The following is a 26394-nucleotide window of genomic DNA, read 5'->3' as shown; positions in this document are numbered from 1 at the left end:
CTTTCGATATCAAGTCATGCCTAGTGTTGGTGTGGAGGTTATGAAGGAGCCAGACACCTTAATTCTAGAAAGGTAAGTGAAAGTAAGCTCAGATTGTTAACTCTGCAGTGACTTTGTGTACTATACAGATACGAATCAGCATGTTGTATGCCTGTGAATACAAGTTAGCATAGCTACATCCTCCTACTTGAGAAAGGGAGATTTGATTTACCCAGCTGGTACTGAGAAACTTGCGTATCTTTTGTTACTCATCTTTTGTAAACATTTTAATCATGACGTGTGGATAGAATATACAAGAGAAAAAAAATACACTGGTGTGCTAAAATAGAAAATATTTTGTGTAATTTATGAAGCCAACATGATAAAAGATGATAAAACTTTTGATTTTAATTATTTATTAATGTTATAATATTTAAGTGCCAAATACTTCTAGTTACACAGTATGCAGGAATACTAAATACATCTATACTTCTGTTAGTTACATTTCTTTTGTAACCATTACTTACATGGAAAAGGGAGTGAAACCAGTTTTTTGATGAGGGGTGAATCTAGTGGTCAAAAAAGTTACAGAACTTTAACTTATAGTGCATTTGTATGAAAATAAAAAAATCAAGCTGGTGCTTAAAGGAAGCACTGAAACTCAGTTTGAATTTATATTTCCGTATTTTCTGTCTTCTCCTAGGTCTGGCACAATGCTATGTAATTCAAAGTGATACCTAGACGGTCTTGTATAAGTTTCCATTCCACTTTATCTTCAGTCAGTTATAAAAAATGTTGACTGTTCTAGAAAGATTTGTGCTGGGTCAATAAAGCTGCATCTGAATTTGAAGGTTCCACTTTATGTTTAGCTGTATCTTTCCAATAGGTACGTAGGGTATAGGAGAAATAGGAAATACTTTCCAACTAATTTGAATATTGCAACATCAGAAAACGACATCAGAACACTGCTGTTGGTATGCTCTTGATGGCTTCACCATCTTTTGTAAAATCCTTTAGTCAGTCTTGCATCTTCCTAGCTTTCTGCCACTTTGTCAAGCACAAACAGAGGGGCAAGAATTCTGTTCCTGTTTGTTTCCACGATGCAACCATTTAGCACCATTTCATCCAGAATTATGTGCACTCTGTCTAAATTGAACATGATCTAGAAACATTTCAAGTTAAGTATATTTTGAACAATATGAAGATAATTCAGAGAAAATCTTAGGCACCTTAGTCTTTAATCAAGGTTTACAAAAATAGGTATTTCTTAATTTATTCTAGTTTATTTGGCCGTTTGCTTTAATGGAGCTAGGGGAACAGTTCAACTGACACTCTTCTGATCACAGAGATGTCAGAAGTTTGTGGTAGAGAAGTTGAAGCCCCAGCAGTATCACATCCTCGAAGATCACCACACAGTAATAGAAGCAAGGTAAACTTGAACTTAGATGTAGGTGATTAATTTTGCTGTCTGCCTGAGTACCACGTATTGCTTGAATATAAAATGTTATTGAGGGATAACAATTTTGAATGTGAAGATGCAGATATTCTGCATTTCTTAGAAAAGTAATTGTCAAATTCTTAAAATTTGATTCTTAAATTTTTCTTACCCTAAGTTACTAACACTATTTGATCTGCTTGAAAATAGCTTAAGAGGAATACACTGGTATGTAAAGTTGAGTCATTGATATATGTCGTGGTTTAACTCCAGCCAGCAACTAAACACCACGCAGCCGCTCACTCACTCCCCCCCCACCCAGTGCGATGGGGGAGAAAATCAGGAAAAGAAGCAAAACCCGTGGGTTGAGATAAGAACGGTTTAATAGAACAGAAAAGAAGAAACTAATAATGATAATGATAACACTAATAAAATGACAACAGCAATAATGAAAGGATTGGAATGTACAAATGATGCGCAGTGCAATTGCTCACCACCCGCCGACCGACACCCGGCCAGTCCCCAAGCGGCGAATCCCTGCCCCCACTTCCCCGTTCCTATACTAGATGGGACGTCCCATGGTATGGAATACCCCGTTGGCCAGTTTGGGTCAGGTGCCCTGGCTGTGTCCTGTGCCAACTTCTTGTGCCCCTCCAGCTTTCTCACTGGCTGGGCATGAGAAGCTGAAAAATCCTTGACATTAGTCTAAACACTACTGAGCAACAACTGAAAACATCAGTGTTATCAACATTCTTCGCATACTGAACTCAAAACAGAGCACTGTACCAGCTACTAGGAAGACAGTTAACTCTATCCCAGCTGAAACCAGGACAATATAGTAATAAATCTCATAAAGAAGAGCAAAAGTAAATAAATGGTTTATATTTTAAATACTTTCTAAAAGATACTTATAATCTCTAGTGTTCACCTAAAGGAAAATAATCTGAAACAATATGAATTTGGTACTGTTGTGATACATGAAATTTGTCCATAACCATGTCTGTCTTTCCTTATCTAACAGCATCTGTCTCAAAAAAAAAAAAAAAAAAATGACAGGCCTTACTCTAGTGTTAAGCAGCAGGCATTCTTCTGCATACCTTAGTGTTTTGTGCATCCACTGAACAACTGCCAACGGTTACTTAGTGAAAAAAGACTCTTATGTTGCCATTTATCACTAGAACCTGAAATGGAAACAGGCATAGCAAAAAAGCCTGCTGGGTACATCTGTTATGCTTCACTGACATACAGAGGCGTGAATAACCCTTCATCTGCCTTGCTCTCCTCCACCTGTTGCTGCTCTTTAAATGTGTTCTTTGCTGTCCTCAACGGATCGGCTTTGCCTTAATTTTGCTCCTGTTAGCTCTTGCCAGCTCTTGCCTGTGTATTGAGGACTCCTGCAGTTGAGCTAGTAAGATACTTTACAGTAACTTCTAAATACATCTTTCAATACTTTTTTTCAACTTAGATATGAGACTCTCGAGTGCCTTCTCTGCCCATTATGCTGGTTTTGATGCTATGGCAGGGGGGTTGGAACTAGATGATCTTGAAGGTCCCTTCCAACCCAAACCATTCTATGATTCTATGGTTTGAGCTCAGCAAGACAACGTGGGTTTGCTCCTGTCCTTGTATTTATGTTAGTGGACTTCCATGCTAATCAGTGGAGTTGCGAGAGCCAGGTTTTTGAATGCATCAACGTGTTCCTCTGCTCGGCATGATAAAACTAAAGTCTCATTTTCTGAACATGACTGTTCTGTCCCACGGGTTCTAGTGGATCTAACTACAGCAGTCTGCCCTACTGCTCTGCCAAAGAGCAGGAACAGTGGGAGTACTAACTGTTTATGTATATGACAACAGCTGAGGAGCCACATATATTTGTAAATATTTGTTCCTCCTAGGTGGTAAATGCGAGTGGTGGGGAGACAACACCTTAAACCACCAGAGCTGCAACAATGCGAGCTCATGGAAGTGAACAGTCTTAAGTCTGAATTCAAGAAACAGATTTAAGTAACATTGAACATCTCCATGCCTAGTTTTTTAGCACCTGGCTTTGAGAAATGAATTCCTTAATCTGAGTTAGGTGCCTTATTTCCCCTGCAGTGAGTGGTAAAAGCCAGACCCATCAAACAATTCACAGGTTCTAGAGAACCAGGGCTGAAGCCAGTACTTGGGAATGCAGAGAGGAATTTTTCTGTGATCCTTTCTCTCAGAGTCAGAAGCCCAAGTCATTACTTCAGGTAATGATGACTGGCTCAGTCTTTTCTAAAATGTCACAGTAGAGATGCTGCCTGCCTGAAAACTGTAGAGGATGGAAGCTGAGCCTGTCCTCAGCCTGGGGAATTCCAAACCCACCTTTTTCCATGGGCAAGCTTAGCTGAGTTAGTAGCAGCTGCACCTGCTGCCTTCTACTTCAAGTTCTGCTGTCTGCAGAAGTTCTTGAGTACAACAGTCTAGCCCAGTGATGACAGAAGCTTAAGTTTTTGTCCCTGTCTTGGTGATTGCCTCTGCTGCATACGTTAAAGCAAGAAGAGGGGCACGGAGCGTCTCACGTCAGCCTTGTGTGTGACCACCTTTCTAAGAGATGAAAAGTAGAAGCTTGAACTTGTTCAGGCTGAACTGTAGGATGAACCTGTATGGTCAAGTTGATGAGATTACAGCTAGCAGGCTGTCACCTTCCCCTGCCATTTCAAATTGCCGTAAGTGCTCTGGGCTGAACGCGGTGCTACCGTGTATTTGTGCAGAAGGGTAAACAATTGCATTGCTGCTCCAACAAATGCATTCTGCTTGGCCAAGAGCAAAGCATGTCTAGGTATGTGTAGTAGCAGAATTCAGGCCCCCAAATAACTTTACTACTCGTTACTGTTATGTGAGGAAGAGAAACTATAGCTGTCAACAGGATCTCGAGTATGTCCATGGTTCATCACATAGCTTCTAATTTGCTGGCCTAAACTTAACCACCTAATTTAAATCTAAGTTGTATTTTAAATACCAGACTTCTTCCTAAGTCTGAGCGTAGGCCTGAATTGCTTCTAAAAATCAGACTCATGCCTCTCAATCCTGAGGAGCACTACTGTCCTTAAAACTTCAGCTGTCTCCATTTCTGTGGTTCCAGAGACAAAGGTAGTTGTTTTACTTTCCTTGGCAGGTTAAAGACATGAGACAAATTTCTCCCTGTGGTATACTTTCCAAGTAAATCAGTCTTTACACAAGTATTTTAATCTGAGAAGTTAGGATTTCTTTAGTCCAGTAATGCGAGAATTTTTAGGAAGACAGCTCTTCTGCTGCTTAGTTCACCTCTGGCACTGCTCTACACAGGGCGAGAGGATCTGTTAATGAAGTTAGATAACATTCCATTCAGGTTTCAACAAGTGATAAAGCCAACTCCCCTGGCTTTTAATTTTTACACTCTACCACTGATTCACGGTGCTCCAGTTCCCACAGTGGGGTGAGAGCTCCTGTCTCTCCAAGCTTTCCTCTTCCTTTGAGAGTCCCAAGGATCCAAAACCCAGAAGCCTGGATCAATGAGGATCAGTGATGATGCAGGAACTTGCCACTCCCACCTTATTTTTCTGTATCGCCTTGTTTAAGAAAACATTTAAAACACACTTAGCACTGCTTTTTCCCCTGCTGCATTTCCTAAAGAGCTGATACCATGTCAAAGGAAAACTGCACCCACACCATTATCTTGTAGCTGTTCCACTCAAACCCAGTATGTTTAAATGAGACATCAATTCCCCTGGAGGGCTGTTCCAGGTTATTTCAAAACTGGCTTACTCCATTACAGAAAACAGTGGTATCATTTCTGTCCATCTGTAACCTGTTAATCTCACAGTCATCATTCCAGAACCAGTGATTCCACCTGCAGTTTGAACAGGGATACTAATACCATTCTGGAAAGGTCTGTCATCTTGATTTTGGAAAGTCGCAAAGCATTCTTTATGCACTAACCTCAACCTTACATCCTGCCTTCCTTTTTCTGTTCCCTTCCCACCTCCCTTTACCATGCTGGTTTTGGCAAACAGTCAGATTGCACAGGGAGCAACCTTGGCGTTTTTCCCTTTCCTGTAAGTCTCATGACTATGCTCTATGGTTACATCTTGTCATTGCTTAGCCATTCACGTCTGAATGCCCTGCCCAGTGAGGGGTATGTATCTCTGATCCTCAGCAAGGCTCATCCTCCTCACCTGTCACTTGTTTGGCAAGTGACCCCAAATTTCAGGGTTTAAAGCCCTGAAGTCATAGATCCACACCCAGCTGAAAAGCAGCAAAGCAAACCAGTTTGAGCAACTGGCAACAGGATACTCAGCGTGTGCACTGCCATGCGCTCCACCCAGAGCTGTCATTTAAGGTTCTGCTTCCATTAAGAATCCTGGCTGCCCACAAAAGAGAGTTAAGGGACTTTCACTAGATCTGTGCAGAGGCTAACAGGAATTTTTAAACAAGTATGCAGAAGAAAACACGTATTAATCTCTGCATGTGTAGCTAAAAGTCTGTAATAAAAGTATTCAGAGCACCCAGTCAGGAAATGCTCTTAACAATTTGTCAGCCTAAGCAAAAGGTGAGCCCTTACTGTCTTTGGTTTACAGATTTCAGTCAATGCTGTTGTGACTGCGTACCTAGCAGTAGAAGTAAATGGCACCTACTACGACTGGTATTTAAATGTTATGCTGGCTTTTGGTAACTTTAAGAGCTGCCCTTACGAAAGACATTAATGGAACTTTCTATTATCACAAAGTTTTTATGGCACATCCATACTAAGAGGAGGTAAATGTGACACAGTCTTGTGTCTCCTTCCCCGAAACATTATATAGGCAGATGGTTAAGCAGGGGAGAGGGGAAGGAGGAGGAAAGGAAAAAGGCTCATTTAGGACCTGCATGTGATAAATAAATAACTTCTTCATATAAAGACATTTTAAGTAAGTTATCTCAGGATTTTCCAGGCATGTAATTAAGGGTGTGTACAGGCTTAAGAGATGATAAAGTGCAGCCAACCTTGTGGTCAGGTAACACACCCAGGAGCACAAACAAAAGCTTAATAAATTACAGCACGGGTACTTATGGGGGCAGATGGTTTGCTACTGAACATACAGCATTATAAAACTTCGATTTCCATCCTGGACATTCATCTTTAACTAAAGATTAGTTGGAGTTGCTTCTTTTTTTAATCTAGAGTCACACATTCTGACTTTATCTTTTCTAACATTCGCTTTAAGTAACTTTTAGCCTATCTAATGGCAGGCAAATTTTAGGCACTGAAACCCATTTATAATGCTTTTTGACCATTTCTTCCTTAGACAATTATGCTGACATTAAATAGGAGAGAAATGGTGCCTTCAAGTTCTGTGATATTCTATAACAACAGTTTTAAGCTAATCTTTATAGGTTTCCATTTCATCCACTTATTTTACAGTACAAACTCAAGCGTATCCTTATAAATTCTCAGAATAAATTAATCATTCAATTTTCTTACTACTTAAATGCACTGTATTCTGAAAGTGTTATTCCATGAGGGATTGAAGAATACAGTTGATTCACATAAAACATTCCCTATATTAAAGCTTTTTATCTATCCTACGAGCACCAGCAGCTAGTTGCAATGGAATGTAATGGGTTTTTTTGGCTCAAGACAACATTCTTCAAATGCTTGGTCCTAGAGCACCCTGTCTTCTCCCTCCCCTCCCACAAGGGGAACGTAAGTATCTGTTTCTTCTGTAAGTTCATAATGTGTCTTCAAGTAAGCCTTGCTTCACAAGTTCAAGCAATAGAAAAGAAGTCAACCTTTTGTAATTTTAGAAACTCTCATGCTTACCAGCATATCGTTCCCTACAAAGCTGCTGTGGTAACACCTGTGTTTTTATAGTCTCTTTGTCATCACCACACCAAGCAAGTAGCTCCTCCACCATCCAAGCTGGAGTTTTAAAGCTACAGAAAATCCCACCCGCTTATTTCACACACAGAAGTGAGGCTCATCTAGAGCTATTAACAGATGAGGAAGCAACACCCCTACGACAATTTCAGTACTTGTTCATGCAACTGGCCCAACCACACTACTTACAGATATTTTAAAAACAAACCAAACAACTTTAGAAATGTTATGTCATTCTGTCGTAGGTACCCTTATGTATGTGACTGACTCTCAGAATGAAAGTGGACATCATAGAATGTCTAAATGCTTTACAATTCACACATAAAAGCTTCTGTAAAAACCATGGCTACTCTAAAGCAGTTACTTAATTGGCTAGTAGCTCATCAGTGTTCATTTTTGCAGTATGCATGAGATGATAACTTTGCAATTGTTCATGCATTGTTTAGCATCACACACCTATGTCATACATACGTATAAACACTATGTATGAATCCTGTTGGGCAGGATTCAGACTGGACCCAGTCTCTGCCTTGTGCTCAAGGTGCCCTTCCTGACAGCTGACTCCAGGCTCAGGCCATGATGCAAGCTATGATGCTGGCACCCTAGGTGAATTCAGGTGTTTGGACCTAAATGAAAGCTGGAGTCCCACAGTAGCAGAAGCTGTATTGCCAGGAATACTGGGGTAATGCACTGCAGCTGGGGAAGCTTTAAGAATCAGTGCACATGCTGCAGGCTTAGCATGGGCTCCCAGAACATTTCAATTGCATGATGGTCTCAGCCTTTAGATTTAATTGGGGTTTGCTCTGTGCATGGGTGAATAGCCTTTAATGATTATGATCTATTTTTCATGGGTTTTGATTTCATGTAATTTCCTACTATTTTTTTCATGTTAGTAAACACTACTTTCTATAAAGAACAGCCACTATCATTTTTGAAATAAACTTCCTATGGATCTGTACACAAAAATAATAGCGCAGAGACAGGGAATCGTGACAGTCTCCCGCCAGATACTCCATATACAAAGATTCTGTAAATACTATTCGGTGTTCGCTGTTACAGACCTTCAGACATTGCTTCCTCCATCAGCTATTTTGCATCCAAGCTAACTGTACTGAATATAAGAGTTAGTGTAAGACTATTTGGCAAAGAAAATGGTTTAATCCCAGGTGGGGATGTTACCTTACACACTATGAAAGGCATATTGATGGATTATTGCTTGCACTGCATTAACATCTAAGACACTTGTAATCCCAATCTTATATTGTTCTTCTGGGCCTGCTATTCAAGCTGTTATCAAAAATAAATACAATCCTGAACAACCCACTTCTTCATTGTTACATCTCTGCTTTACATTTAATGTTGAGGGTATCTCACTTCATTTCAACTATTTTAGGTATCCTCTCAACTTGTGAAAAGCTCTTCTTCCTAAATGGGAGAATTATTTTGTACATATATAGAAGTAAAATATTTATTTTAAAATTGTTCCTGAAATGTATAATGTAGAAAAGTGCACTTCTGAATGGAAAAATTACGTACATCATTCATATGTCATACATGTTGAAAAGAGACATATCAGACATGAGCTTTTCCAGTATTATCAATTAAGATAGTAATGCACACTCCTATTTTCCAAATATTTATATTTATAGCCTCATGCAGATGAGACCCATGTAGAAGATGAATTTCTACAGGAATCATTCAGACACTGTATTGCACCTGTTGCAAACATTAGTGTTGGCATGTAATGCAACTTCTCTAAACTATGCAGACTAGCACTGTATGCAGAAGCGTGCTGTATAGGCAGCAGCCTTTCTCAGCTATTAAATGGACTGCTGGTAGTAACTTTAAGTGTATAACTACAGGAAATTCCTCTTGGTGTGAAAACAAAGACCAGAGGCAGGCAGAATTTAGAATCATCAGTACTCCAAACAATCTAAGATAAAAAGAATCAGGTAACTGCAGACTCAAAGTACACCATATGGAAACATAGAGGACTATTTTATGTATAATTACTGAATAGGTCTGGTTAGTCTCTAATTCAGTAAACCTAGTACACAAGTACACATAGTTCTAATCCTTAACTATAATAACCGAATACAAAAAAATGTAGTTATACAATCGCTCAGAGACCTTAAGAGTCCCTTTATGATAAAATTTCATTATTGCTCTTTTATAATAAGGGAATTTACGAGTGTTACATTAACACTACAGCATTTTGTGAATTTCAGGAAGGAAATACACATATATACATACACAATACATACATATATATTTAAGTTCAGTAAATGAGACAGAGTTCTAGCACATAGCAAGCATTAAAATATTTGCAAAAGTGAAATTAATTATTTCCTTTTGGGTTTTTACAGAATTTGTTCTATGTACTAATTCTTAGTTAAGGTAATTAAACTACATTACAGTATTTGATTCCAGGGTGGCAACTGTATTTCAGTTGTATAATTGAAACTCTGTACCAGTAGATCTGCATTAAACCAACAACAAATACAGGCATAAGGATTGCTGGAGTAGAGTGAGCAGGCAGTAGGATTGGAAGAACTGAGGAGGAAGACTGACTGCGCTACATTCTCCTGGTTTAGTTTTCTTTGAATTCAGTTTTGTATTTTATTTACTTGCTATTTGTGTTTAATTGTTCAGGGCTGTATTTTAGTATTTGTTTCTATTTGGTTTTAGTCCATTTTCTTAACAGATTTTAGTTAATACCCTGCAAATCATAACATGAAAATACAGCTGTGTAAGGAGAGGGGTGGGAAAAGAAAAAGGTATCTGTGGCAATGCCTTGTTTCCTAAATTTCCTCCTCCCAGGCCTTTCTCTCTTTCCATTGATACAGAAAGTAAAACTCACCTAGACTTTCATGAAGCAAGATCAAAGCACAAATCTAATCTTATAATGATGCTACTGCTATTTGGCTCAAGACACAGCTGTAACATTCAGTTCTTATTACTGCAGTCACTTCAGTATCTATTTTATTGTAAAGTTAAAGAAGAAAGTAAAACCCTGAAGTAGTTAAGCCTGAAAGTTCCCCCATGAATATAACTTTTCATGTCTAGGTGTTAATGGTACTTAGTTCTCTCTAAGCAAGCTCTCCCTGTTTTACTTGAAATGGTTCCAGGCTTATCTTAATGACCAAGGATTTAAATAGGTGACCCTCACTGAACATCAGCCATGCTTTCAGAAAGGTGCCAAAATGGTGCTACTTACTGTAAGTGCAAAATTTGTGAAACCTCTGCATGGTCTTCACTGTTTGACAGTCAGTGCCATGAAGACAGCATGAACTGGAATGTACACCAAAAAGAGATAGACAAATGGATTTCTGATACTGAAAAGGATACATCTAATTCACTCTGCAAGAAAGAGAGATAGATAACCATTAGTTACAGTTTGGTCTCTCACCTCATAGTCATTAAACATTACACATCCCTTTAGAGGATAAAGAAAGTCTTCAAAATAATGATACAAAATTTTAGGCCGATTCAGATTTCTGTTCTGGACTGTACAATTACATGCTCTTTCCTGCAACACTGGTTGGCCTTTGATGTGTTACCTGCCTCTGTAACAAAAGCTAATGTTCTGAAATTTTTACTTAGAAAAACCCACTGAGGTCACCCACAAGTAACAATTTGAATATATGCAATGCCATCTGAATGAGTGGGTGGAAAACCAGCATCGCTAATCGTGGCAACTCCAGCCCTACATTTTCTCTTCCTCCTTCTGCAAAAACAGGATGTTAATGCCAAGTTTACAATCTTTATAAAAACACAGTTTAAAATGTTGCTGCAGATCATTTCAACAGCAAAATCTAGACGTTGTATATACCCACGGCGGTGGTAGCCATGGCTGGATAGATTAAGAGAGGGAAGGCATCTCCAAGCTTTGGACCCTTATCACTTTAACTAGTCTCCAGCCCCAGCAACACAATTCTTCACATAGTCATTGTTTCCCTTCTAGTCTTGGCCTAAATTACCCCAAGTAGTTTTATTCATTTAACCGAAATGTCTGAGTTAGTTAGAAGCCCTTGTGGTCTCTCTGCAGTCAACAGAAGAGATGGGTATCTTCAACAGTTGACTCGGCACACTTGAGGCATGACTCACTTTCTTGAGATACTCATCGGTCTCCACTGCCGGTAATGGGAGCTTAGGATGACCAAACTTCTAACTCAGGCGCCTCGGTTAAATGTCTAAATGTAGAAACAATTAATCACAGCCTCAGCAGTTAAGATCTTGCCACGGTTGGGGTGGAGCTTCCCCAGTCTCTGCTGAAAGAGGGAATCTTTATCTGCTACCAAGGGAATTCAGTTCGCTACCATGGTTTCCATTCTAACCCTGGTTTTAGGCAGTGTCCACTGGTAAAATTGCTGCTACTTCTATGGTTTAAAGATGCTCTAAAGTGGACTAGTTCCAGTCTACAGGCCTCCGCTGAGTGACTCTGCCATTCTTCAATTCGAAATTTTTTACGCATCACAAAAATTGTATTTTAAGACCCCGATCAGTTTAAGTTTCCTCAGCATTAAAAAGCAGTTGAAAACATTGGAATACGTATTCTGAACAGGATGCAGAGTTTTCCCTGGGTAGCCATATAAAAGCGAAGGGGACTCAGAATTACATCTCACAAGCAACTTTGAAAGCTTTCCCCCTAATTCTGTTAATGTTTGTTCTGATATCTGAATTGAAGCTCTGTAAACTCCATTAGATAAAAATAGAGTATGTGAGAATGTTTAAAGCTCACAAGCCTAAAAATAATAGATGACAAAATGTCCCGCCAGAGCAGGGCAGATGTTCTGTCCTTTCCCAGAGTTCTGTCTCTGTTGTCATCATCATAACTTGGGATTCTGCTAAAATTCTGCAAATCCTACACATTAATCCATAATAGTACAGACTTATACTTTCTTGGTCTGTGGTTTCTGCCAGAAACCCCAGCTAGAATTATAGGCCTCTTCTTCAGTGCTCTGCCATTTATCATGTTATATGCTATTAAAAATAGAACCACGGAATGGCATGAGATTTCTTTAACCACCCCTCTTTTCGGTTCCCCTAGTTTCAGACCTGAAATGCTATGGAAAATACAAAAAACTCTGGTATGATGAATTCAGCAAATTTCTAACAACTATCAGTGGTCGAGTTATATACGTGGTCAAGGAATGACATATATTACATTTATATGTATAAGAACTAAATCTATTTTTGTTCTGCCTCAAGTGAAGAAAATAAAACTTTAGAAGTGGTTGGCAACTATTAGCTCAATTAGATAAATAAGATGTGACTAAATTTTATTCTGCATTCCTGTGCTGCCAGGATCAAACTCCATTTCTGGTTATCGCTGCTTAGGTTGGCACTGCAATCATAACAATTTTAAGAGACAAATTCTGAACTTTAAGTATAGTCAGAAAGTGATATACTTAGTACCAGCAGCTTCAAGAGGCTGGTGTGACATTAGTTGAGATAATGGCCTAAAACATTTGTCAGGCATCTAAACAGTGAAGGGTGCAGATGACTTTTTCAAGCATGTCCTTGAATTCACAGAGGGAGCTCTGCCACATCTGCTGTGGTACTAGGACTAGGAAACCAGTTACAGACCCTGCATACTGATCTCTTGTATGTATAATTACCAATGTAATACCCTCAAGCACATAGACTATAGAGGAAACTCTATCCGGTCCTCTCTTCTGAGAGGGATATCCAACACATTTCAGCATAGATAAACTGAAAATGTGCCAAGGTATGATTTCAGGCAAACTTGTTTATAACAAGATTATTAGAAACCCTATATTAAATAGCACATGTTCTAACCAGGATTATAATGCTGCATTTTCAAACTTTGTAAGAACAAGCAAACAAAAAAATCTCCCACCAAAAGGAGCAGTGTCATTTTAACTGGAGCCATGTCTGATGTTGAATCCTTAATGAAATGACTATGTAATAGCTGTTTTATCAGATATCCACTGTTGCATGACAACAATATGGGGAGCTCAAGTACAGACTGGTTTTTGAGGTTTCATTTGCTCCATCCTTCTGATCTTGTTCAGTGAGAGTGACGTCAGCTCCCTGCTTAATGCTTACACCATCTTTATCATGAATGAAGTTCATTTGGGGGATGTAATGCTAAGAACTGCAAAAAAGAACTGTAAAGAAAAATCTCTTTATTTATTTAAAATGCATAAAATGCCACTGGCTAATTTAAGAGTAGATGACCCAAAGAAACCCCTGAGTATAAGCGTATAAAAACATGCTTTTCTAAGAGAAATATTTCTGGTATTCCTTGTCTGATGATTTATAACCCATGTATACTTTTACTTCTCTGAAAAATCAACTAATACTGCTTTTTTTTTTTTAGTTTCTCCCCCCCCGGTAATATTCATGCTAAAGTATTCAAAATTCTAAATGAATATGAAAAAAAAAATTCTCCTTTGATTTATTCCCTGAAATGAAATAGTCACTAAAGCTTTGAAAGAGAAGAAATATTTCACAATAGATTCAATGTCTCACTCACCACTCTACTGAAGTATTTGTCCAAAACTTCCACAAAATTATGAATTAGTTCATATACTGCCATCTCATTCTGAAATTAAAGTAAAAACAAGTGAATATTAAATGAATAGCTAGAAAAATGTAATAGTATTCTTTTTGTTATTTCAGTTTGTGGTGTATGAAAAGCAACTAGAAAATAAGAAGACCTACAATAAAGTGCACAAGCTCAGGCCACCATAGCGAGAGGAGGTGCGCTTACGCAGCGGAGGTACAGAGAGCAGGGGAGTGTGCAGGGGCAGAAGCTTCAGGCCAGCCACACAAGTAACTGCTGCAGTACCCAATGGATTTGTCTCGCCTGGGCTGCTGCCATCCCTTTGCATCCTTTGTTCCACCATCACCCAGGTTAGATACATAGATAGATCAGCATGGGTGGGCATAGCCTAGTTAGCTGTAAGTCACACCAGCCAGCTGCAGCACAGAGCCAGGCTATGCTGCAGCAGTATAGATGGGTGATTTGTGCAGCAAAGCCAAAAGAACTTGCCCCAGATTGCATGCCATTCTAACCCTGAGTTGAAGACGCTGTGATGTTCAGCAGCTACCTTCCACACCACCCTGCTAAGGTCTCCAATAGTAAGCTTTGAATTAATTTCTGAGAACCGGGAATCAATGTCAACACTAAAGCCTTGCAGGCTCAGCCTGAATGCATGAAACAACAGTACTTGTCAATTTTCAGATACCTTTTTCCCCCCCCCCCCCTTTTTCTTAAAATACAATAAATTGGCATCTTTATAGCTGACAGTATGGGAATTTTTTCTTTGGCCAAGGAGGTTAAAAAACAGCGGGCAGTTGGGAAGTCACCACAGATGAGACAGCTGATCTGGCTGTGATGCTAACATTTGTTGAGGAACCCCACACCACACAAATTTCTGTTTAATCAAACATAAATTTAGAAAGCAGAATCAGTACAAGGCTCAGGAAGACTGCCTCATGATAACAGTTCAGTCTACTGTTACAGACTGAAGTCAAACATACCACATTTTCTTTTATACCTCTTTTTATTTCACAGAAATAAAAACGAGGGGTTTTTGCAATGACTCCTTGAAATTCTCTAATTGCTATTGCAAAATTCCATACTGGAAGAAGACTTGAGCTCTTGCCTGTGATAATCACTACAAGCTTTCATTCCAAGAGGGTATACAATTTCTTACCTCTGTCTCGTTGATGCCAACGACTACAAAAAGCGCTGCATACTGTCGGTATACCAGCTTAAAGTCCTTATACTCAATGAAAGAGCACTAGGCAGAAACAAAATGAGTCAAATATAGTAGTTGCCATTTAAGCATATGACAGTATTAAGCACAGAGTGCTCAAAGACTCTAAGCTTTCATGTTTGTAAGGCCCACAAAGAACAATGGATTTCCCAAGCTCCACCAAACCATTTTGAAATTTTGACTTCAAAGAAATTTAGTAGGGTAACTATTACACAAAACTTTTCATCTACTGGCAGAAAACATGCTACCACTTTTTAAATAAGAAAACTGGAACATACAGAACCAAACTGACTTGTTCGGTGTTATAAGGCAGTCAATATTTCCCCTAAATTTTCATTTGGAAGCACGTCCAAAAGAGACAACCTGAAGGTCATCTTCAGATTTTAAAAATGATTGATATTTTTACATAAACTTTAAGAGTATTAGACTTCCAGACCCAGGGGGGGAAATTCACGTCTTTCACAATAAGACAGGAGCCAGCAGATGGTGCTGTTATACACTGCTTTACAAGATGCTTCCTCTTTTTTTTAAGTATCATTTTGCTCAGTCCTTGAAAGGGCAGCATACCGTTAGTTCTTTTGGTGAAGTTTCTGTTTGGAGATGCTCTTGCAAGAGCAGTATGGGGGAGGTTAATTTCTTTAGCCACTGTCAAGTCTGTGAACTAATGTACTTTATAGGAACTGCTATTTTTTCTGAGGTTTTCTAGAATGAAATATGTGAGGACCACTGTTCAAAGACACATGTAATTAATGAAAAATAAAGAAGCTGACCTCAGAACACAAACCAAAAAACTCCACTCACAGTCCAAGTCACAGATTTCTCCTCCAATGCAAGTCAATGTGCTCAAAAGTTTTTCTAAGTTTGGTACTTTTCTTAAAGAACCAATGGCTCAATTAAGTGAGCCATGAAAATCTCAACTTTCATCTAAGGAATTTTCCAACTTCTGAGTTTTCTGACCTTCTTGCAGAAAGTGTGAACACTTTTTTTGAATAAAAATGCGTAATACAGAGGCCTAAAAATTTGTGTTCCCAAAACCCCCTGTGTTTTAGATAGTATTTTCATGATTTAGAATCCTCTCTCATAAGTAAGTTTTTTGTTTAAACTTGGAGCTGTCAGTACTATCCCTACTACCTTCAGGCAAAGCAGCAGTAATCTCTCTCTATCAATCTCTACCAGAAAAGCAGTAACAGGATAAAATAAATTTTTCCTGGACTTCTGAGCTTCTTCAAACAAACAGGAGGAATCTTCATGACAGTGATAATACAAAACTCCAAAATCTCTGTAAGCCTCAGAAAAACATATTTATTCAATGCAGAATAACAGTTCAACTGACTGAACCCATAATCTAGAAACACAGTCTTTTTCTTCATGGGTACAAATGAAATAATGACCTGCAATGGAAACTTATGTGTTTTCAGAATTATCGACATGAAAGATGTGAGATGTTGATAAAGTAAAATGGCTAGGGGAAAAAGTACAAAACTTACCTGATCCTTTGAACGGGAGAGACAGTTTTTAATTATTTCAGCTTCCAGCATTGTCCTTTTATTAATTTCTACATGCTCGTAATACCTAGAGAGCCTTGTTTGACCTTGTTTGTTTACCATAAGAAAAAATTTTATCATTTCTTTTTTGTTGATCTCAGTGATTGATTTGACTATGGGGCACAGGAATCAAGAAGAGTATTTCTGTGAGGAAGAAAAAAAAAAAAAAAGTAGCATACATAGGAGCTATAAAAGACTTCCTAAAAGCTAGCCAGCCCAGATCCGCATATATTTAAGACTGAGTTTATTGCCAAAACATAGAATATAGGAAAAAAATCTCTAATCTTTTGCATGCATCCCATGAGTAAAACGGCATTTTTTTTCCCAAACAAGTAATCACAAACTATCTAATAAATAATAGCTTTCACATTATCAGGCAATTTAACTTCTCTGTAGGATTTGGGGAATTGGAGGAGTAAACAATTAATTCTTCAAAACCATAAATCTGTTCACCATTTTCTTCCCATATGCTAACTGACTGGTTTGAGAACATTATCAGAAATTCGCCCAATACCAAAACATAAAATTAACACAGCTCATAAGAGCAAAATTGGTCTATGAGCGTCTTTTTTTTTTTTTTTTTCTGACTTGTATTTAACAATTTCATTCATAACATCCTGACTCCAGATTGAAGGGAGAGAAGACAAAGGGAAACACATGGGCCACAAGACATGACCATTTCTTTAATGCAGAATGAGAGTCTCCTAAATACTTAGGTATCAGCAGTATCAGCACACATTTTGAACTGGACCAGGAGCCGCTCAAATCTGTTTTCTCTCGTCTAATCTCCCATACTGATGCAAAAGGTAGATTCTCCAATCAATGAAAACTAAGTGTGGGTCTTTGATAGCTAAGGAGAAACCGGACCACATTAATTACTCAAAACAGCTTAATCTCAAACTATATAAATATTAATCCACACAATGCCACCAAAATATAGTTGTAGAATATAAATATGCCACACACAATGTACAGTGAAAAAGGCTATTAAAAAGCGCACAGCATATATCAGAATCTGCTTCCTAAACAACTGAAATCTTTCATGTTTTGAAAAGCATGCAAAATAAGGTAGCTGCAGATGTAATTTTTTGAAATAGAAGTTCTGGGTTATTTTCTTTAATGCCAGAAAGCAGTCACTGTAATGTTTTCCATCTGACCCTCTATTTGGATCGCAGATTTATTGGCCCAAATGCTCTTGAGGTTTATGCACTGGAAGTACAGCAACTACTGCAAAAGCTATTTCTTTATTCCAGTTCTGAAGAGTTGCTCCTTGCCTGGTGCAAATATTCTCTCCTAAAGTCTCACAGCTCCTGTGAGAAGGTCCAAGCTGAAAAAAACGTATCAGGAATCCACAGAACAATACAGTGTAGCTCTTTGTGTAAAACCAGTGCACCTTAATGCAGAAAAGCGAAAGGGGAAAAAAGTACAAAAACCAAAATAGGTCTCTGAGGCAGCAACCTCACAGACATTTAAACATATGCTGATTTTTTATAACAAGGCAAGCTGCATAGGTGCTGCCTCATATTATTAGCAACTGGAATAAACTGGCTATACACCATTCATGGGTGATAACATCTGTATCTTTCATGACAGTGATACAAAAAATCCTGATACACGGTGCTGACATTAATTATTGCTTACTTCCGATTCATATTGGTCACCTAATTATTTTCTGAAAGAAAAGCCACCTCTATTATCATCACTTGGATCTCAAGAAAGTTATCCTGCTTCCTCAGTGTACTGTGGTTTACTCCATATACAAAGAAGTTTAGATTTCTATACCAAATGTGTCTTCACTAATCAGACTTGATTCTGAGAATTCATTTCTTAACTAAGAGACACCTCCAGGGAATAGGAGTCCAGGATCAATCCTCAGGACAAAAGAATCTGTTTGGAAGCGTGACAGTCTCAGAGCTTTCTCACCTCTGCCAGGCACGGTGAAGTCTCTTCACCTCCAGAACAGGAGCGTGCTTTTGTTGATTCGCTCTGACCGAAGAGTCATGGACACTGGCCAGTGCTGCTGCAGCGGCGCACGCGGCTCGTCCCCTGCACCCCGAGCTTCTGAACTAGTGCAAGTTGGTCTCTGAGAAAGAATGAACCAGGTAATTAAGACAAAAAAGGGCCCAGATGGAAATGTATGACAGGATCTGCACTGTTGGATGGCAGCTTAGGCTGCCATTTATGACTAAATGGGAGAGCACCATCTATACAATCTTCTCTGCATTTATTACGTGGCTCTTTTTTTTCCCCTGTTGTATTTCGCATGGGTGCTTGAAGTTAGAGTTTCAATAAGAAGAGATGTCTTCATATTTTGAGGCATAAAGAAAGGTAATGACTTAATTGTTTTTTGATACAAACCTTCCAAGAAGTAAGGATAAGAATGAACGACTCCTTCCAGCTCAGAATGAGGCACTCTAGCAAGGGCCAACCTCACGAGCAAAAGAAACCCGAAGCTTTAAAGCTACTAGAAAAAGGGTTGTGGTCTGAAAGACGAACAACCGAAGAAATGCTGCCCATTGTCTTAACAAAAAAAATAGCAAGCTCAGACACAGGAGACCAAAAGCTATGCATGTCGTTCCTACCAACTGCAAAACACGTCTGTCCAAGCTAAACAGATAATGACAGCGACATAGACAGCTTTTCTTTTTTCTTCTTAGTTTTATGCTTCATCTTTGTGTTTGATACTGCTGAAGCATGAAGTAATAGTCCTCTGTTTTGAACAAGTTGCTTCCAAGCTATTTTAATAATTTAGTCATAAATGGTACTGAGGAGTGTAAGTCCTGCTCTCAGAAATCAGCAAGTTGCACAAATCCATCCTAGAAGAGTAAAAACCTGAGGGTGAACATGTCTGCAGATATTCAAGTGGGACCTGAGAACGGGAGGACAGTAAAACTACCCCAGGAGCACTGACAGAGCTGTTGTACTTTGAGTTACTGTTAAGCAGTATATAATAGAAAAAATATATGAAGAATTGATATGTATGGATCCTATTGCAGGATTGGCCCCTAATCCTAATTATTTCTTTATTAACCTAATCTTTCTACATGGTTAATCCCTTTCTGATGTTATGACTATTGTATCTGTGTGTACTCTTATGAATGGCCTGGATTGTTTTACATATGAAAATACTTCAGACCAGATTTTATTTTTGTTAATCCTCACAAATGCTCTTACCCAGAACAGATATAAAATAAAATGAATCAAGTTGTAACAGAGTTAGAACCATAGCAGTACTCAAATGTGTTATCTGTAATTTATGAGACAATTGTTATCCACAGTATTAGAACAGGTGATTAACATCCATAGGAAAGAGGTCCACTAGTATCACTAGTCATTTCTGTATTTTCCCACCAGCCCCAAAGATAACTTCCAAAATTTTAGCCATAAATTTTGCTCATATAAATGGCAGTACAAGCACACAGTCTTGTGCAGAAACACTGGAATAAATTTACATGTACAAATAATAATTTTTAAAAAATTTACAAAAAGCATGCAAGCATAGCTGTGGAATCTGACTTTGAGAATAACACCAGTGTTAAAAATATCCTAAGGGGTTTTTTATTTCCTTTAAAAATAATTCTGAAAAAAATCACTTGTAGAAATAAAAACATTTGCTTGCACAATTTAGGCAAAAAAAGGAAATTACTGAGTTTTGTTTCTAATAAAGTTTATTTCTTCTCCTTTCATCTTGGCTTTCAGATACATACATGTTAAAATTAGGTTTGCATATATAAGATGTAAAGAAACCTGTGAAGTATAATAAACAAACAAAAAGCATATCTGTGCATGTTGATGGATGGAGAAACTCCCATTCCTTCATCAAGTTCTCTGTATTTGAGAAGCTACCTTTTATGATCAATAATCAGTACTCTACTTATGAAGATAGCTCCATTTCTTCTAACACAACTCTTACGTGCTTGTCTGTGCATTCTCACGCACACACCTGCGTGTATCCATGCACATACACACAAATTACCATGCTTTTATGCATACAGAATCAAATGGTTCAAGGGAATTGGTGACAAGATGCAAGCCTTTCACATCTCTGCCATTATTTTGCTCATTTTAGTAATGAAAAGACATTACTATCTGAAGGCTGTTTGTCAGAAATGAATAGGCTGTCTCATTCCAGGTCACTGGACAACTATCTGCGTCACAAATGCACTTAGGAACAGAAGACTGGAAGGGACTATCGAGATCCTGATGGACTGTCAAGTCCAGCTCTCCCCGTCACAGTCAACCATGCATTTTGTCCAGAACAGCCTACGGTATATGCTTCGTGCATACCCAATCTGCAAAACACCTACGAAACTCTATGACAGAATGAAGACTCCCTAGAAACAAAAAACTCAGAAGGTATCACTTGGGGAAGATGTAAAAAGTCTTGAAATTGCAAACTTTCCTTCAAAAGAAATTACCTTCCAGAGTGACTGAGTAGACTCTCCTTTATTTCCTTTACGAAGTATTTCTTCTGCAAGGATAATTTGGCATGCACACAAATGACATACAGTTTAACTACTGTGATTTAAATATGCACTGTTAACACCGTGTTAGATCTCACCCTCATTAAAGTATCTCTCACAGATAAGTATCTATGAAAGAAAACTGGTACCATGATTGGCTTGTGTGACTCACACTGGTAGACTGATGGAGTACGTAGTCGTTTATGACTTATAATATGATGGGTTTAACTCCTTCTAAACCAGCACATATACAGAAGACTAAGGACCCCAGCTCATGAAGAAAGAGAGATGCTTCTTGATTTTACTGCCCCCAAGCAGGCTCATCCCCCCTGCCTGTACAGGTAACTCCAGCCTTGTATTTCAAGACAAACCGAGACCTGCTGGTTTGCTTCAAAATGTTGAAACAGAAACCATGATGGTTCAGAAACTGCTTCCAGGACGTGCCAGCTCTGCAGGCTGCATAACCACATGAGACACCTCAAAGTAAGTTGTCCCTGTTTGTGAGTCACACCCCTAAATGCTGTCTTTTCAGATACTGGTTGAGACCTCTTAGAGAGGCAAAGCCTGCAATACCTGTTCTGTGGATAAAAAGGTCTTAAGTCTCCAGCGTGGCCAACCCAGCAGATTCTACATGTAGTAATATAAAACATATTTCAAATGTAATTTTAATTACTGCTCCAGTAGATACAAGCACTTGACATTAATTTATTTTGTCAAAGATTTCACCAATATTTATACATACTCTGACACATAAATTATAAAAAAAACCCACAACCTGTGTTTGAGACTTCTTGCAGTACAGTTATAATTCAAACTAGATGTGTGTCTCTCAAGCTAAAACCACTCTACTCAATGTCCACAGTTTTAGAAGCATTTTAGTTATTGTACTATAACAACGTTTTGTAACATTCTAGGGCTCTCAGGTAAAATGTAAGTAAAAGATCAAATCTAGCAAACAAGAAATGCATGACTACGTTTTTACAGAACTGCTTCACCAAGACTTAAAAATAAATGATAGAACTATAAGCAAATAATTTGCCGCACTGTCCAACTCCAAACATCGGTTTTCTGGATGCAGACGTGTAATGGCACTTTACACATGTACTAAATGTAGATACCCTTGCTCTTCCTACTTTTGTTCTGACCATGGACAAGGCTTTAATAAAAATCACATACAGTGTTAATAATATTTATCAGTAACAGTAATTTTTGTATTCTAGATCTTATGATTGTGCACATTATAATTCATCCAAAGATGAAACAACTGTATCTATGTGGCTTTAAAATAAAATAGCGTTCAACTTCAGGATCAGGGATTTTAAAAAAGCAACCTTATTAATCTAGGGAAGTCAGGGAGGAAGGAAGGAGTAAAAAAGTTTTCCTTTGCTGTTGAGTTGTCAAAATGCTGGCTGAATATAGTAACGGAATTAAATTGCAGTAACTCCCATATACTCAAGAGTGAGGAATGTCCCGTAAGATTGGAGCTCAACAAAAGGCTGAACTAGTTATGAGGTAAGTCTTAATTTTTAGTTATGATCTGTTACTGTCCATAGACAATGAAAAAAAAAAATCAGCTGAGATGGAAAGGAGCTGGATTTGGATTGGCTAATCTGTATGGAATCAGGAAGACAGCAGGATGAAATTTTAGTAGGAAATGATTTAATAGAGAAGAAAGGAAGGACTGGCTAAAACAACTGAAATACCAACACACACCTGAGGAGAGATTAGGAGAGAAAGGAAACGCCAGTAATGAGACAAGCGGTATTTATTTTTTCAGTAATTAACAAAATTCCAGCTCTGTCAAGAATGAGCCCTGTTCAGGAAACTATCCTTTTTTTTACTGAATGAGTACAGCATATAAATATTTTGAAGAGAGGCAAAACCAAACCCCTACCCTACTTACAATGGGTGACCTACAGCTCACGTCAAATAGGATGTGATGATAATTTGTAAATATTGCATTGCAGAGCAGTGTTTTGCAACGGAGGTAATTTCACCATATCCAAACTACAGCGTCAAACACAGCATTGCTGTCACAGATAAAAGCAAGCCAGACAAAATAAACCAGTCGTTTCTTGCAAAACTTTCCTCACGTGGAAAAGACTTTTGAATAGCAAACATTGTGCACCTGCCCTTCTCATCAACAAGGAGGGAACACATCGCACACACGCCTGACCACGGAGATACTGTGAAGATGACCGCTCATTTAAAAAAAGATCAGCCAACGTCCAGAGACATACCATAAATTTAAGAAACCTATTCTAAAGCCACCTCCTTGCGGGGCCAATTCAGCGCACCATTAAACCGCGCTGAGAGACTGAGGCGTCTGAACTCCCGGTGTGCTGTTCGCACGCCGGTCTCGGACGCGGGCCCGGGGGCGTTCCCGCGGACGCTCCCGACGGCCTTGGACCCTCCCGCGGCGCGGAGCCGCCGCGGCGCCAGCGACCCAACCCTCCGCCGCCCCAGCGAAGCGCCACCGCTTCCGCTTTTCGCTTCAGAGCGGATGGAAACCGCCCGGCCCGGCTGCGCTCCCCCGCGGCGGCGGCGGCCGGGCCCGGGTCCGCCAGCCCCGACACCGTCCCGCCTGCGACCGGGCCTCCCCCCTCCTCGCGGCGGCAGCTGCCGAGGGCGGGCTGCCCCGGAGCGGGCGGGGGCAGCGCGACAGAGAGAGAGAGAGACAGCGGCAGGGCCGGCGGCCCCACGGCTGCTCCCCCGGCCGGTGTGCCGCCACCTCAGGCCCGGGAAGGGGCTCCTGGCCCCAGCCCGCTCCCCGCCCCCGGGGCACGGCGCTCACCTCCCCTCCTGCGCATGCGTACTCCGCCGCCTTGCCCGTGCGGGAGGAGGAAGCCGAGGGGAGCGATTTCCCGGCATGCACCGCGCTGCTCCCCCTCCCTTCCTCCCCTCCTCGCCTGGCCACGGGTGGGTGGGCCGACGGCTCGGCGGCTGTAATGGCGGCTGGCGGCGGCTCGGCGCTGTTCTGACACCCGGATACTGCTCGGCGCAGCCCCCCCCCGCCTCCCCGAGCCCGGCCCGCCCCCCTCCTCCCCGCCCCAGCCAGCTCCGTTCACCCCCTCCCTGGCCCCTGCTCCAGGCCCCCGCCGCGGGACGAGGAGGAGGGCTCCCCGCAGACAATGGACGAGCACCCCGGAGCCGGAGGAGGCGGTGGGATGGCGGCCGCCCCGAGACCGCAGCAGCCACCGCCGCAGGCGGGTGGGAACATGAACCTGCAGTCGGGTGGGGGCTGCGTGGGGGCCGGAGCCGGCGGCGGCGGCGGCGGAGGAGGAGGAGGGCAACAGCAGCAGCCCCAGGGGCCCGCGGCCCCGGCTGGTCAGGAGGCGGCGGGCCCCGCCGAGCTGTCCCGGCCCCAGCACTACACCATCCCGGGGATCCTGCACTACATCCAGCACGAGTGGGCTCGCTTCGAGATGGAGAGGGCGCACTGGGAGGTGGAGCGGGCCGAGCTTCAGGTACGGGGGGGCGAGGGCGGGCTCGGAGCGGGGCGCGGGCTGGGACCGGCGCGGTGGGCTCCGGGGACCGGGCCGCGCTCGGGGTGCGGGAGCAGAGCTGCCCGTGCGAGCGGAGCCCTCTGGGCCCCTGAGGCCGAGCCGGTCGCTGTGGCTTGGGGACGGTACCCGGGCGAGGTCCGGCGGGCGAAGCGGCGTCGCCGGCCGGCGAGGCCGGCGGAGGCGCAGCCCCTCACGGCCTGAGCTGGGCTCCTTTCCCTGGGGCAGCCATTTTGGTTTTTAGCATGGCGCCCGCCTGGGCTCCTGGCTCTGGAGGCAGCCCCTGCTCCGCAGGCCTCTCGCCCGTACTGGCGTTGCGGGGCCCGGCGGAGGGCAGGGGAAGGGCGGGCGCTGCCGCGGCGCGGGGCTGCTGACCCTCCTCCCCGCCCGCCCGCCCGCGGCAGGGCGAGCTGCGCCTTGACAGCTGCGATCGTCTCCCTCGGCACAATGACTCCGGGGCTCTCCGGGCCGGCGGCCCCCTCTGCCCTGGGTGCGCGTTATGGGCAGCAAGAGCCTCCGGGCCTGGGAGGGCTGGCGCCTCCCCGAAGCTCAGCGAGCGGTTGCTTTGGGGGCAGAAGAGGCAGGAGTGCCTCCCGGCCGGGCGGGAGAGGACGAGGAAGGGGTGTTCAGGTAAATCTCAAGTGAGGGACTTGGCCAGGCGCTCTGGTTTGAGGCAGGTCGAGCTTGTGCTCACTTTCCTTCCGTCTCGTTCCTTTGGAGGTTTTGTATGGGAGAAACCACTGCTGAAGAATATAGTGAGGAGTTGATGGGTCTGCAGCGTGGTGGCTGTAATATGCATGAAAGCACGAACTTTGCCTCGGGAACAGAAATGGCATAACTCTTCAGGGTAGAGAGCAAGTGTTGGAGTTCCACTATAGATCTCTTGCCATTAACGTTTGCTTTTAGCAATAGAAAGGATACCTCTACTAATTACTTTTACGTGTAAAAATGAAACTACACGTAGACTATTACAAGTTTATGTACAGATTATAAAATCCACTGAATGCGAGGTATCTGTACAGGAGTCATTGTTCTTCTACAGGACAGAAATGTAGACAGTTACAAACTTCACTGCTTCTGAAGAATTTTTGGTGATTTTTTGTACCGAGTGAATGTTTACTGTCTTGAAGCGGCATTCCATCAAATTGCACTGTAATTAGAGTTTTTAATAGCATGCTGCAACAGTAGCCAACATTTGCGAGGTATTAACTTTCAGATTTCAGAACCAAGAACTATACCTGAGCCTAGGCAATTCTTTCAGGACTTCTCAGCTCTGTAATAAGCATGTAATCTGCACTATTTTTGTTACATTTACCATTAAGATAGAATTTTTTAAAAACACCAAGGGAAACAAATGAAGTTTCGCTATTTCCTTCACTTACTGCTTGTCTTACCATTTTAAGCCTTGTGGAATGGCTCTTTTTAAAATCAGTTTGGTGGACATTGGTGGGCATTTTTAGTGGAGAACAATTGACTGTTTCTCTTGTTTTCTCTAGTGTCTTAGTAATATAGCACTATGTTTATAAATAAGTTGCTTAGTGCCATTTGTTAGCAAACAAAACCATCTTGAAATATTTGTTTTATGCACAGGCTTGTTACTTTAAAACGAAGTACCACATTCTGTACTCTAATGTAAAGCTCAGTTCGGAGACTTTGAAAGCTCTATCTGACTGAAAAAGAGCTGCTATGGACTCATGTGGCCTCTAGACACCATGATGTGTTCTTGCCAAGTCTGCAGCTTTTGTTTGCAGTTGCTGTTTGTCATCCATGGCCATACTGTTTCAGTTGCTTATTTCTGAAGATACCGTAGTAGTTCTGACCCTGGCTATGTATGTGTTGATTCACTCTACCTCGTG

The 26394-nt window shown here is 41.2% G+C and overlaps 2 protein-coding genes across 11 annotated transcripts in view; one reads left to right on the top strand and one right to left on the bottom strand.

Moving 5' to 3' along the window:
* Positions 1-370: 370 nt before the first annotated feature.
* Positions 371-23933, bottom strand: AP4S1 (adaptor related protein complex 4 subunit sigma 1). Of its 7 annotated transcripts, none has more exons than XM_052782557.1 (7): positions 23830-23933; positions 18496-18655; positions 16516-16716; positions 14966-15052; positions 13780-13848; positions 10614-10637; positions 373-1141 (listed from the first exon to the last, which is right to left on the bottom strand). In XM_052782557.1, the coding sequence occupies exons 3-7, from the start codon at positions 16651-16653 to the stop codon at positions 1013-1015; spliced, it is 447 nt and encodes a 148-aa protein (XP_052638517.1). In that variant the 5' UTR covers positions 16654-16716; positions 18496-18655; positions 23830-23933; the 3' UTR covers positions 373-1012. The 7 variants fall into 7 exon arrangements, 4 of the variants coding, with proteins under 4 accessions (XP_052638520.1, XP_052638517.1, XP_052638519.1 ...); XM_052782559.1 differs by having other exon boundaries at positions 10626-10637; XM_052782558.1 differs by lacking the exon at positions 23830-23933 and adding an exon at positions 20991-21571.
* A 101-nt stretch (positions 23934-24034) lies between these two features.
* Positions 24035-26394, top strand: part of STRN3 (striatin 3) — a 68734-nt gene continuing 66374 nt past the window's right edge. For all 4 annotated transcript variants that reach the window (XM_052782554.1, XM_052782556.1, XM_052782555.1 and 1 more), the window contains exon 1: positions 24035-24502. In XM_052782554.1, coding sequence (XP_052638514.1) covers positions 24167-24502 — 336 coding nt within the window. In that variant the 5' untranslated portion in view covers positions 24035-24166. The remainder of the gene's footprint in view (positions 24503-26394) is intronic.

Source organism: Harpia harpyja, chromosome 3 (genome assembly GCF_026419915.1).
Source record: "Harpia harpyja isolate bHarHar1 chromosome 3, bHarHar1 primary haplotype, whole genome shotgun sequence".
In the NCBI taxonomy this organism is placed as follows: domain Eukaryota; kingdom Metazoa; phylum Chordata; class Aves; order Accipitriformes; family Accipitridae; genus Harpia; species Harpia harpyja.
The sequence above is the reverse complement of the archived record's forward strand: the minus strand, read 5'-3'. Positions and strand labels throughout refer to the sequence as shown.

Bases quoted from the DNA above. Each gene is read 5' to 3' on its own strand.
- AP4S1 (XM_052782557.1), bottom strand. From the start codon at position 16,653: ATGATAAAATTTTTTCTTATGGTAAACAAACAAGGTCAAACAAGGCTC. The intron at 10,638-13,779 runs GTGAGTGAGACA...TCTTTCTTGCAG, and splicing joins ACAAATACTTCAGTAGAGTG to AGTGAATTAGATGTATCCTT. The intron at 1,142-10,613 runs GTATCAGAAATC...AAATGTTTCTAG, and splicing joins AATTAGATGTATCCTTTTCA to ATCATGTTCAATTTAGACAG.